The sequence below is a fragment of the Tyto alba genome, unplaced genomic scaffold (assembly GCF_018691265.1).
Source record: "Tyto alba isolate M040663 unplaced genomic scaffold, T.alba_DEE_v4.0 Super-Scaffold_23, whole genome shotgun sequence".
Classification (NCBI taxonomy): domain Eukaryota; kingdom Metazoa; phylum Chordata; class Aves; order Strigiformes; family Tytonidae; genus Tyto; species Tyto alba.
The window spans coordinates 30,348,035-30,361,512 of NW_024881297.1; the positions used below are offsets into that span (position 1 = coordinate 30,348,035).

At 48.0% G+C, this 13,478-nt stretch overlaps 1 protein-coding gene across 1 annotated transcript; it reads left to right on the top strand.

Moving 5' to 3' along the window:
• The first annotated feature begins 4,573 nt into the window (after nucleotides 1-4,573).
• On the top strand, nucleotides 4,574-9,138 carry AQP2 (aquaporin 2). Its single transcript, XM_009971937.3, has 4 exons — nucleotides 4,574-4,943; nucleotides 7,026-7,190; nucleotides 8,012-8,092; nucleotides 8,888-9,138. The coding sequence occupies exons 1-4, from the start codon at nucleotides 4,578-4,580 to the stop codon at nucleotides 9,101-9,103; spliced, it is 828 nt and encodes a 275-aa protein (XP_009970239.2). The 5' UTR covers nucleotides 4,574-4,577; the 3' UTR covers nucleotides 9,104-9,138.
• Nucleotides 9,139-13,478: the final 4,340 nt, after the last annotated feature.

Sequence of the window (13,478 nt, forward strand, 5' to 3'; positions counted from 1 at the left end):
AGGGAGGTCATCACCTAACTCAGCCTTGGCTCTGACCTCGTGGTACGTTGGGATTGGCCGTATCTTGTCTGCTAAGTCTCTCTGCAGAGGCACAAACCACGGTTTCTCCCTCTCCCTGGTTCTGGACAGCCTGGGTCTCACTACCATGTTGTTAGAGAATGAAAAAATATATTTTCCTGCAAATCACAGGAAGAAAGAATTAAATCCCTGCCTAGGTGCTATACAGAGACCAGACCGTGCTGGAGCGTAAGTCTTTGTGTTCTTCATGGATGTCAGGGTTTTATACGGACACCAGAAGTGCATACTGATCCTGACATGATCTGTAGCCCAGCTCCACCAGTGCCACAGTCTTGCTGTGTACCTTGACCAGGCAAACACTCAGGACTGAACCTGCAAGTCCTTGAGATGGGATAAAAAAATAAAATGAAGCCTTATTCTAACACCAGGCCCAGTTCCTGGCCTGTGCTCAGGCTCAGTTCATTGAAGTCAGTGAAGGAAGTCAGGGCTGCATTAATCCTTCTGCTTCAGTTAAAACAAGAATAAAAAACACTGCAAGAGCCAGCAGAAGTTTTGCATGAATAAGGATTGAGGATTTGGCCTGAAATGCCAGAAAAGGTCTTGATGTTTTTCCATTCTGCTCCTCTGGGTGAACGTCCTTCTCGTGTAATATGACAATAGGAGAACATGACTTTTCCTGATGGTCACCTCACTTTGGGGAATACAGACGTTTTTCTCTGCTCTGTCTGTTCTCCAGAGTGGGAGTGGAAAAGAGGTAAGTCTTTCCTGGTACATTTATGAAATGCAATTAAAAACATGCATTGGTTTGCACTGCAGCAAAAGCTGTGCTGCTGCAACCCACCACAAAATAGCTGAAAGCTAAAAGGGACCTTAATCTGCTCACTGTGAGCAGGCATCTCTGATCGCAGAGGAATGTGAGAAACCTGTATTTGGTCCTTTCCCTGCCGGGGGGACCCCCAACCACAGACCCACCCGTCTGGGTAACGCCCACGAGGGTCAGGACATTCGGGGTGGAAGGGTCCCTGGAGCCAAACTGATGCTGCAGGTGATCTGAAGCTAGCTGAGGTGCCTCTGCCCCTGCAGATCCCAGCACAGAGGTGTCCATACCTCATCCCCATCCGCTCGGCTTCCCCGGGTGCCCATGGCTGCTGTTCCCTGCATCTGCTGGAGGCCATGGATGGGGCCAAATGCCCCGGCACATCCACTGATCCAGGCAGCAAGCAGAAAATCTCAGCTGAGAAACAAGAAAATTAGACACAATTTTAGAATTAAGATTTTTTCCTTCTTATCCTTTGGCTTCTTTTAAAGGCTTCCCCTAGGGGACTCTTAGAGGTCGCATTTTCAGTTTTACATCTTCTTTCTTGGAAATAAAACACGTATTTCAATGAACAGCAGAACCAATAATAGCCAGGTTTGTATAAAGTTTTCTCCCAACACTTAGTCCTGCTGTGGATTCCCCAATGTCTAATAAAAAGGACGTTTGCTGCCATGGGAAGCATGGGTGCGGGTTGTCCATTCAGGTGTTGGAGAGGAAGGGGAGTTGTCTGCAGGTGCTCTCTACTCACAGAAAAGAGCAAAAAACGGAGCTTTCAGTGAGGTCTGGGCAGCACATTCACCTCCTGCAACAGGTTGGATCCAAGAAGGAAAACTCACTGTTGTTTATGCAATAAATCTTTTATTCTCTGTGGCTTGGAGGTATTTTAGATGGAATGGAGATACCTTAAAGATGTTTATGCTTTCCTGAAAGCCAGGGAAGCAGAGATATCTGAGCCATCTAAGTCACTCGATAAGCAAGTTGTTGTGCAAGCACCGTTCCTTCGCTTGCAAAATGTTCTTCAAAAACGTGTTACCGGGCCATTTTCTGCCATCGGGAGGAGACACGGTATACCAACCCTCCGCAGACGCCAACACACTCTTAATAAGCATTTGCATTTGATCCTGGGGGAGGGCTGATAATGCCGTTACACTCCAAGGGCTGTGGATTAAAAGGTAAAAAAATGCACTTTCCCAGCTCAGTTAAGCTTTGCTACAGGGCTGCAGTGCTCTGTGATGCTCCCAGATCTGCAGCGCACTAGGTGTAAGGTGCAAAACCATGTTGCCATCAACACCAGCAGCTCCAGGAACCCCTCCCAGACACAAGCAGAGCTTCAGCAACCCAGTACCAAGCTCTTTAGCTTGCTTGGTCTCCCGTTTCTCTGCTTCCCAGGCATAGGGCACGACGTGTGGCCATGGCACCGTGCAGCAAGGCAGGCAACTTTGGCTCTGCCACTGACTCACTGCCTGGCACTAGCCACCGCAGGGTCTAGCTTCGGGCCATGGACCCCCTCTCTGTGAAACCCGAAGGATTACAGTCACTGCAGTGCTAGAGCTCCCTGGGTGAAAGCCGGGATGCATTATTGTTCTTGCTGGAAAGGAGCATCTCACAGCAGTAGCCTGCCCTGCCCCACGGTGACGACCACGATAGCAGAGCTCCCTCTCCAAGACGACTCACAGTGCAACACCAATCCTTTCGTCACGGTAGGTAGCAGAAACCCACCGCCCATAGCACAAACATCTCGAAGCATGGCATAAACAAGAGCTGCAATGAACTTTTGCATCACCAGATAAAAGTGAGGAGCACAAGGCTGCATTAAACTTTAAAGTTTCTCAGAGCCAATCCTGCTTACTTCTCTTTCCTTTTAATTAGTCTTCATTGAGCCCTGATACATCGCAACTCACTTACCATGAATAACTATTAATCAAATAGTGTATTAGCTCTAGTTAATTGCTCGTATTTGTTCTCTGTCATTCCCTGCACTAATAACAGCCTGTGTCCATAACCAGTCCCTGACATAATTAGTTCTTGAGTAACGCTGAGCTCACAAGGCAGACAGGAGCAAGAGCCTACAGCCTGGATGTGACCATGTGCTCATCCGTGGCTCATCAGCACCCCAAATATATTTAGCCTCACGACCTGTTTTATGAGATTGGCTTTGTTGCTGGAAGACTGGAAGCTAGAGTGGTGCCGAGATGGGCCCGAGTCTCTGAGGAAATCTAAGAGAAGCATTTTGAGAGGAAAAAGGTTCCTAGGACCACAATCCCACATCCTTCAGACTCACTCATGGACTGGACTTGTTCTCCCCACAGTCTCTCCCTTGCTATGAGCAATATTCCCATAAGCATATTTTTTTAAAGAGAAGACAAGAATAGAAGCAGAATAGTTCAGTTGAAAGGCACCTACAACAATCATCTAGTCCAACTGACAATATTGTTACCCACCTTTTGTGAAGGAAAGAACAGACCTTCACACATCCTTATGGGTGCCTTCCAGCTTGAGATATTCTATGATTCCATGATATAATTTGAACAATATGAAGTATTGTGCATCAACACTTCACATAAGTTCAGTGGCACTTCAGTGGCACTCCTCTGGAAAGGAAAAATATTGGTTTATCATACAGTGGCAGCCGTTGTCAAAGCCAAAAAATGGACTCTCAGTTCCAGTGCTCTGCATCCCTCTGAAATAAAATGGTCCTTTCAACTCCAGCTCTACCCTGAGAGAGTGCTCCTCCCAGCTCATCGTGCTTTAAAATAACTACAGTCTGCTAACGAGGGAAAAAAAGGAACAAGCGCTATCTTTCCAGAAAACCCACCAACCCCAATGACATAGGGAGCAAAAGGCTTTACAGACATCACCCAGGAATGGACAAATGTGTCATAAGCAAGGGAAGAAAAAGGAAAATAGACTTGTTGGGCAATTAGTGGATGGTTTGATGTGAAGAACCATGCTCCAAAGAAGAAAATACCATTCCTCCTTGGGGGATTAACACCGAGAAGTAAAAAGACATTTCTGAAGAGCTGAGATGGCAAAAATCCCTGTAATTAGAACACAGCCAGTACTCCAGCTGTGCATGTGATTTTTTCCACACTAGAATTTCTTTCTTGACAGTCATTTCTTGGGGCTCGTTCCAATTTTTCTGGGGAGGAAATCTGTGCCCAGACTGTAAAACTCCAGTACTCTGAGGTTGTAGTAAGTGACTTGGAGTTTGTCCCTCCAAGAGACTATTCTGCACTCAGTTTCGCCTGGTTATTTAACCACAGCCCACATCCAGCTTCTCAACACAACCCAGCCTCAGCTCCATCTCTAGCTCTGCAGAACCCCCCTTGCTTTCTCTCCTTTCCACGCTGCAGGTGGTAGAGCTTGGAGGGGAGAGGAGCAACAAGCAACGCTAAGGACAGGGGCCCTAGCAAGAAAGCACGGGAGAAAGGGAACAGTGTTTCATGGCACTGCTTGAGGCTGATTTATGACCTCCCAAGGGTGGCGAATGCTGCATTCCCCGGTTTTAATAGAGGGGGCAGGGTCTGGTGTTCCCTCAGCTGGAACACAAATGAATAAAAGCATCGGGTTTCCTAGGACCACAATCGTATCTCCTTTAGCAGGTGATCCTTCAGCCCTCTACATCCAAACAGATATACGTTGTCCCCTCGTTATCCTCGAAGGACACAGCAGCCATAGTAGCAATTGCCTGGCGACAGCACAGGCAGGGTCAGTCCTTGGAGCCTCCAGCAATTGCCACTCCATGATGTGGGAACTGAGATCCATAGCCTTCACCCGGGCTGTCTTTGCAGAATTTCTGGCGACTTTGGTCTTCATCCTCTTTGGCCTGGGCTCTGCTCTGAACTGGCCCTCAGCTTCCACCCCAAGCATCCTTCAAATCGCGCTGGCTTTTGGCTTGGCCATCAGCACGCTGGTCCAAGCCTTGGGGCACATCAGCGGAGCCCACATCAACCCGGCAGTGACGGTGGCTTTCCTCATCGGCTCCCAAGTCTCCTTCCTCCGTGCAGTCTTCTACGTGGTGGCTCAGCTCCTGGGGGCTGTCGTGGGGGCTGCCATCCTACACGAGGTCACCCCAGCAGACTCCCGGGAAGGCTTGGCGATCAACAAGGTAAGACTTCAGCCTATGGATGGGCTTGGAAGGGAGTAGGAAAGATTGGGCAGGGCTTTTGGGAAGGCTGAGGGCTGTGAAGAAGGGCTTTGTGGCCAGCAAAACCCCTCTTTATTTAGTACTGTGTAGGAAGACACTGTCAGCTGCAGCCCAGCACCGTAAGCTTGCTGCACCAAGGGTCCTTCCAGGAGCAGGGATGAAGGCAGGACTCCAGGCTGCCTCCTTTGCTTTTTAGAACTGAAAACAGAGGTATGATCCCCCTGGCCACACAGACACCTCCCTTAGAAGACAAAGCCACCGTCGTCTCAGTTTTACCTAAGGCTGTATTGTGGAGGGGCTGGATTCGGAGGAGACCAGGTGTTGAGGGAAGGGTACGACCAGAAGTATCGCCTCTCCATTCCCCCTGTCCCGAGCTCATCCCACTTTCCAGCCCTGGTGTGGGGACAGGCAGCCTTTTCTCCCCGCTGCATTAGCAGTGCCACTATTTACAGGCTGCTGCGCCAGGTTCCCAGCAATGGGGATTTTGAGCCAGGGACAGGGGAACGAGCGGTTTGGTCTAAATCCCAGCTCGTCATTAGATAGCACTGCTCATTAAGTTGCTTCCCCTTGTGAAGGGATGGCCACACCAGGTCCATCTGGTCCATCCCAATGCCCGACACGCACGGGTGCCCTGGCAGTGCCACTGCACGGTGCCAGAAGCATCACAAGGATCCCAGTCTGGTTTCAGACTTGAAGGGAAAAAAGAAAACCAGGCAACTTCAGGAAGCCATGTGGGGACTCCCCAGTGGTAACCCGACTTCCAACATCCCCCTTCCCCACCAGTGCACACAATAAAAAAAGGGAAAAAAAAAGTTGCGGGGTTTGCTATCCCTTCTCCATGCTCCGCCACTCCCCTTCAGACAGATGCAGGCAGCTGTGTCTCCTGCAGAGACGCCCCTGCCAGGACCAGCATCACCCAAACCCAAACTGAGCAGCGAGGGAGGAGGCGAGCAGCGTGTTTGGGGAAGCGGCACGTGAAAATCCTCTTTCTTGCAGCAGAGGGGCACTGCCAGGACCCAGCTTTGCTGCCAAAGAGATTAAGAGGGTTAAAAAAAGCGTTTCCGGATTAATCTGAATAAGACTATTTAGACTGATAATAGCTGAAGTTTAATAAACCCAACAAAGCAAGTAAGAGTTTTAAGAGAGACTTTCAAATGCTCTGTTGTTTTACAGCTTAAACCACCTAAAATAGGAAATAGGGACTTTGACGTTTTTTTCCCCTGTAAGCTGTTCATCTTGTAGCTGTTTGCACAAATTGCCCTTAAAACAACAAAAAAATGGGGAATACTGGAGAGGAGAGAGAGCAAGATCTGACTCTGGATCTCAGCCAGGAGGGCAGTTGCCACCTTCGTGGCATCACTGAGCAAAATACTCTCAGGATCAGCATTTGGGAGGATGTCTGACAGTGTCTGACGCAGGGCAAGGAGGGGCAGAGATGTGCCAGGTAGGCTGGGGGAAGCGACAGCGAAGGGAGGCCACGGGTCTGCCAGCTGCAGATCTGGCTGGCCGTGCTGCCAGATCCATCCAAATCTGCGTGAAAAACCATCAAGAAGTAATAAAGTGTCAGGAAGCAGAGCTGGAGGAGAGGGAATGCAACCAGGCACAGCTTCAGATCAAATCTGACAAATTCTTTCAATCAAAAAAGTGTGGGAAGGGGGAACAGAATATTTTTTTAATGCCAAAACATTTCTGACATTTTCAAAATGCGATTTTGAAACTTTTCCAAAAGGCATTTTGCATTTTAAGTATGAGGAAAATTAAAAAAAAAAAAAAAAAAAAAAATCTAGGGGGAAAAGAAGAATGGGAAAAAATACACAAAGAAATGTCAAAAAAACATTTCCTGCCAGGTCAATCAAGTATTACCCATTGACCCACTTTTCCTTTTACCTGGGAAATTTTCCATCCTTTTCATATTGGTGCCAAAAATATCACTTATTTCCTGTGTCTACTTGGCTCCCCCTGATTTTGGTTTCCCTCTACACATTTCCAATCCAGTCACCAAACTTGCCTGTCCCTGAGACATATTTTTTTCTCTGCTTTCAGCTACACAACGAGACTACAACGGGGCAGGCAGTGACCATCGAGCTCTTCCTCACCTTCCAGCTGGTCCTGTGCATCTTTGCTTCCACTGATGAACGCCGGGAGGACAACGTGGGCTCTCCTGCCCTGTCCATTGGCCTTTCCGTTGCCGTAGGGCATCTCCTTGGGGTGGGTAGAACGGGCTAATACTCAGCACTTTTTAGGTTGTCTTTGTGTTTATGCCCAAAGCTTGCTTGGCTGCATGCTCCGGGATGGATGGGGTAACTCATGTGGTACCCATGGCTTTCCAGTGGATAGAGGGGAAAAATCCCACCGAAGCCATAACGGAGCCATAGCCTGAGCTCAGCTTTTATTAGGCGTGAAAAAACTTAACCTGCTGGGCTCTGCTGCTCCTCGAGTCCCATAGGGGAGCTCCAGGGATCGGTGGGGTCTTCTCTCCTGGAGTGAATGTGCTAGCAACTGAGGAACTCGAGGTCATAAGACTGGGAATTATTTGGGATGGACACCCTGGGAAATCCCTCCTGGATGGCAGACCAAATCAGCCCCCAACACTCCCAGCCCCTCAGTGCATACATTAAAACAGCAATTTTTACACCGCATCTTCCATTCTTAGTGCTCTGCAAGCCAATGCGTCTGTGGGACTATTTTTCTATCCTCAGTGGCAAGGAGTAGCAGTTTTCTCCAGGATGAGGCACAGCAGGAGCTTGTCCTGTCAGTCCTTGTTATGCTGCAGGGCCACATCACCCAGCCTGCAGCTGAGTGGCACCATGCTCAGGACACACGTGCTCGCCCAGAAGATGCACAAATACAGACAATTCGCCCACGGTGACGCAGGTGGTGGAAGCTGTTAGCATCCCTTTTCCTGGAACAGGCACGCTGGAGGGTGAAACATCAGCCTGGTGAATGAATCATGCTAATAACACACCAGGAATTTTTAAAATGTGCTGAAAGGGCTTAATGCTAACAGTAAGCATGGTGTTTCTCGGCAGATCCGTTACACTGGCTGCTCCATGAATCCAGCCAGATCCTTCGCCCCTGCTGTGATAGTCGGAGACTTCAGTGACCACTGGGTAAGAAGCCAGGTCTATGTGTTGTTTTGGTGGGATGAGCCCCCAGATTACCAATATTCCTCGAAACCCACAGAGCCAGCCAGATTCCTGGCATTTCCATGCCAGCTCCCAGCTGGAGAAGAGATGTAGAGATTAGCAAGAAGAGGTGGGGCTGCTGGGTGCTTAATTGGCTTATCTAAGCAGGTTTTGTTGCAACAGGAAAAGGGCGTGTGATTTGTTGACTGCGATTTAGCAAAAGCAGTAAAGCCAGTGGAGATGGGAGCTCTTCTTGCCAGTACTGGGGACCTTTTCTGCTTCCAGCTGGATCTAGGTGCACATTTTCCACCAGCTCCATTGGGAGCACTCCCAGGCATTTCCACCCGCAAAGAGCATGTTCAGAGCCAGAGCCGTGGTGGTTCAGGTTGACGTGCTCAGAGGTGTCCAGCCCAAGATGGCAGCCTCCTCCTCTCTATGGCAATGTGTAAATGGGTAGGAAAACACTTCTCCAGAGGAACCCAAATCATAAAGCATGCTCATGATGGGCCTGTCACTAATCAAGATCACGCAGCTCTCAACAGAGGAGGGAAAACAGAAAAGGCTGGTTAGGTATATTCAGGCACAACAGCAATGAGTGGGAGTTCAGGTCAACAGTGATGACCAAAGCGGAGCTGGCTCCTGCGTTTTGCTCCCAGTGCACACAGGGTAGGAAGGAACACAAGCCCCCTGAAACATTCATCTGAGATCCTGGTTCCTCTGCATCCTCCAAACTCAGGCTGGTTTTTGCTCACCAAATTATTTTCTTTCCCTTTCCCCCAGGTCTTCTGGGTGGGCCCCCTGGTTGGGGCAGCAGCCGCCTCCATCATCTACAATTACATCCTCTTCCCGCAAGCCAAAACCTTCTCGGAGAGACTTGCCATCTTCAAAGGCTTTGAGCCAGAGGAGGACTGGGCAGAGCGCGAGGTCCGGCGGCGGCAGTCGGTGGAGCTTCACTCCCCACAGACCCTGCCAAGGGGCATGTCTGAGAAGGTGTAGCCAAACCTCTCCCTGGGCCGAGAGAGGAGCTGGGGAAAACTCTGGCATCCTTTTTAGATGGTGTTTGTTCAGATGAGCATTTCACCTCTCCCCTCTCTCCCTTCATTTTTGCTGGGGGACTAAAGTTGACTCATCTTCTGGGGAGATGCACTGTGATGGCCCAACGCATCTTCTGTCGCCCCCGCGGCTGAGGGTTTTCTAATGCCGGGGACAAAATGCCACTAAATCAAAACCATCAGTGTAGCAACAGGAACGAGGAAACTGGGATCCTGCCCTAGGCTGGCTCCTTCCACGTTCCCCTTGCAGAAGTTATCGCTTGGCGGAGTTTGTTGCCCTTCACCAAGAGCTCCGGGGCGCTGCGGAGAGTTGTTATTACAGCCATTTGCTGGGTGTGGAGGTTGCCACCCGATGCCTCATTGGTGCTGAGCTCCGCTCACCTGGCTCCCATTTCTTCTCCCTGCCTGCCTGTTTGCACACACGCACAGAGAAGTGCTTGCTCCACGCCACAGGTGTCTCACAAACTACAAGTTTTGCTGCTGCGAAGAACCAGATTGCCATTTACCGTCCCCCCCAGGACACGGATGTCCTCTGCTCACACAGAGGCTCTCCTGAGAAGGCAGGACTGGAAGCGTGTCCCTGAGTCCCTGCTGACCCCACTGGGGAACTCCTGCAACTGCTCTCTCCTGTGACAATGAGAAACCTCCTGATTTTCAGCCCAAATTCATCCATGGCTTGTTTGGTTTTGACCAGTGTTGCCCTTTAGCTTCGACGCTTCATCTCTCTCCCTTGTTTTTGCTTTCTTTCCTCTGTTCATGCTCCACTCTGACTTGCAGATGAGTAACACCAAGTGTTTAAGGTAAGATCTTCTCTGCCACTTGCTTCCTACAGCCCAGACCTCTTTCATGGCTGCATCATACCAAAGCCTCATAACCATCCCACCTCTTTCTTCTGCTCTGTCAGGACCTGGTTATGGTCCCCAGAATAGTCAAAGAATTTGGGTTAGTCTTTGGGATGCAGCTTTTCTCTTTCAACCGTTAATTTAATGCTATTTCTATTACCTAGCCTAAAACTCTTCCATTTCCAGCATGACATCCTAATGCTTCTCTCAGCTGGTGGTGTCTCCCCAGCACTGCACCATCACAAAATGTCATCAACCACATTCAGGCTTTTTCTGCTAAGGCTGTTAATGGAAATATTCAAAAAGATTGGACCCAAATCCAAATCATAAGGGACATTATGGATCATTTTCCTCCCTCTGACTGTTTTGACATGAACCACGACAAAATGATGCTATTCTCTTCCTCTTTATCCACTGTGCTCTACTTGTACCAGTCTCCTCCTCCTTTTGAATTAATAATTTCCTCTATTCCTCGCTGTGCTCTTCCTCAAACATGTGCTAATGGCTGTTGCTGCAAAGAAAAGGAGTAAACAAAGCTTTGATCTGACCCAGACCAGGTGTTATTGTGGTCTTCATTTCACCGTTCCAAGTGAGGCTGAGAGCACGGGAGCTCCTGCGTCACCCCCTCTAGCTGTCATTCGGTGTCCTGATGCCACACTGAAGCAAGGGGAGAAATGCTATCACAGATCCCAAGCTTTATTTGTTGTAGCCAAGGATCCATTTTACTCTACTAGCCAATTAATGCAAATCTCCCCAGAAGCCTGCTGTCGAAGAGCAGCGGTTTTAGCACTGGCTTAACCCATCCTCTGCCACAGCAAAAATATATATTCTGGTTCTCCACTTTGTTTCTTCAATGGAAAAGGAGCATTTGAATATTATTTCAGAAAAAGCTTGTTAAAAAATCTGACACTTCTCAGCAATAGGAATTAAAATCATGTTTCAAATCACAGTGTAAAATTGTATTTAGATCACCAAATACTCAGTTTTAAAAGTAGTTTGCATTTTTGTTAATTTTCAAAGGAAAACAAAACCCAAAGAAACTTACTCAAAAGTTATCCTGTCAATGATCTGCTGTATAAAATGTCAAACAGCTGATTCTATTGTTTTGGGGGGTTTTGGCAATGTTCAAGTTAATTACATGCCTTTCCCCCTTCAGATATAAGTATTAAATTAATTATTTACCCCGACAATGTTTAAGACCTGCATAAACTGCACAGGGCCCAAAATCAGTTTTAATGTCTAATAATTACTGTATCCTTTCAAATAAAGTACTTTAAAATTCACTTCTATCCACTGAATTAGTACATGTAAATCAAATAATAACACACTTATGATCATATAGCCTATATACAGTCATATAAAGTAATGTCCCACACCCTAAATCCCGCAGCCACCAGGGCAGCGCAGCCCAGTCCAGCTTCGAGTGCAGTTGCCTTGTGCCAACAACCTGCTGATACACAAAAGTGACATTAAAAGGACAACCCCCACATTCAAAATAGGGACCCACAAAATAAAAACCATCCCCCACTTCAGCACCTCTTGGATGCTCTGATTTCTCACCTGGCTGGATTCTGGTCTCAGCATGAAGCAATCTCACTAAACCAGATTTTCAGATAGCTAAAGCAGCCTAAGTCTTCTTGAGTCAATCAGGAGCACGAATTTACCTTCTCTGCAGGGCTGTGTCATTGACTTCAATGACACTTCCAAAGCTTGCACCGTCGGAAAACCAGGCCAGTCATTCCAGATTTATACCAGGACAACTCGAATTAGAGGGCAGGATCAGCAACCCAGAGATCAGAGCTCCCACAGACTAACCTAAAACCTTGCTAAATTGATAACACTTTGTACGTTAGACCTCAACAGGAATGCTTTGAGCCAGGATTTTAAACCACCCAGCCATGCCCATCCATGAGCTCATGACTCCACAATAAAGATCTGCAATATATATTGCACCATGCATTAACCTTTATTAGCTTCATCATGGACCTGTGATAAATAGTATGACCATGAGATCAAAATGAATATCACTGTACAGTGTGTCTCAGATCACTTTACCTCTTATGTCCTGCCATCACTTGAGGCCATGAGGCTTTCCTTCACCTCCTGTTGTCCCACCTCTGAGTTCTGGAGGTCCTCAGCATAACCAGGTTTGGGGTGGACATTCTGCAAAACACTATAGTTTCCTCAGGGTACTGTGAAAATTCAAGACATGCCCAGAACCCTTTTCTTGGCTTCACTGCTTGGCTGCCATATTCAGTCCATCCTGTTGATTTAAGATATCAATTCAATGACAAAATACTGTATGTCTTCAGCAGAAACATGTGATTTCACAGAAATACCTCTTGAACCACTGCATTTTCACCCAGGGTATGGTCATACAGTTCCCTAAGACAATTCCCCCAGCTACCTCTGGTGAGCTCTTCATCCCACTACGTCTCCAGGCATCTAAAACTACACAGCCCAGACACTGGAAATGTCTCAAGATCTGGAGAGGCTGCTGGGACCAACATCCTGGGAAGTGTGCCACAGCAAGGCAGCAAACCAAGGCACCACAATGTTTCCCAACACACCGACCCTACCCAGGGGAGGAGGGACAGATGCAAAAGGTGATAGGGAGGCGCAAAATGTTATTTTGAAAAGTATCGCTTTATTTTCAAGCAAAGGAAATTTCCCTTTCTGCATGCTCCTGTGCCTTCGACATCAGCCTTCAACAACTGACCTCATAAAATGCATACTGATGCCTTTTACAGGCATCTTGTAGTTAATAGCAAGACATTCTCTTGCTTCAGCATTTAAACTCCATGAAGGAGGGTTGCAACACTTACCTCCTGATTTTTTACCTTGTGTAGAAGTGGGTGAAAGCAGTCTGAAAGCATCCAAATCTCTGCCCCAAAGAAAGCTGAGACAGTCTGTCCCAAGAGTGCAGACCTTGAACCCGGCACCTGAATTGCTTCTCCATCACGTGGCTGCAAATGGGGGAAGTACAGTGCCTCACCCAGGAGAAAGTGGAAAGAAAATCGACCTGGCTTGGATCATCAGTATCTTGGAAAATATGGAGCAGGGCAAACCTCTTCGCTCCTGTAGAGAAAGGCCCACACTTGTAGGACAGAGAGGAAAAGAGCACAGCCCAGCTTCAGACCTTGGAGATCAGAGCTGAGTCTCTGAATTTCTTGGCCTGACCTTGTACAAATCCTCCAGATCAGGATCTTCAAGGCCAGGTGAGCATTCAGTTCCCATCCGGCACCTTTCTTGCAGTGGCATGACCTACCTAGGATGCAGACACACCATTATTTGTATGGATTTATTTATATATGTAGAAATATTCCCCAAGCATGTTTTCCTTGAGGAGGGGCCAGGAGGCTAAACCCACCCAGGAGAGCAAGAGGGGGAGGTAGGACCAGATGTAGTCTGGGAAAGGACCACAGACCTTCTCAGAAGGGGGAAGACAAACCCCCAGCTAGTTCCTGTATCTTCAAG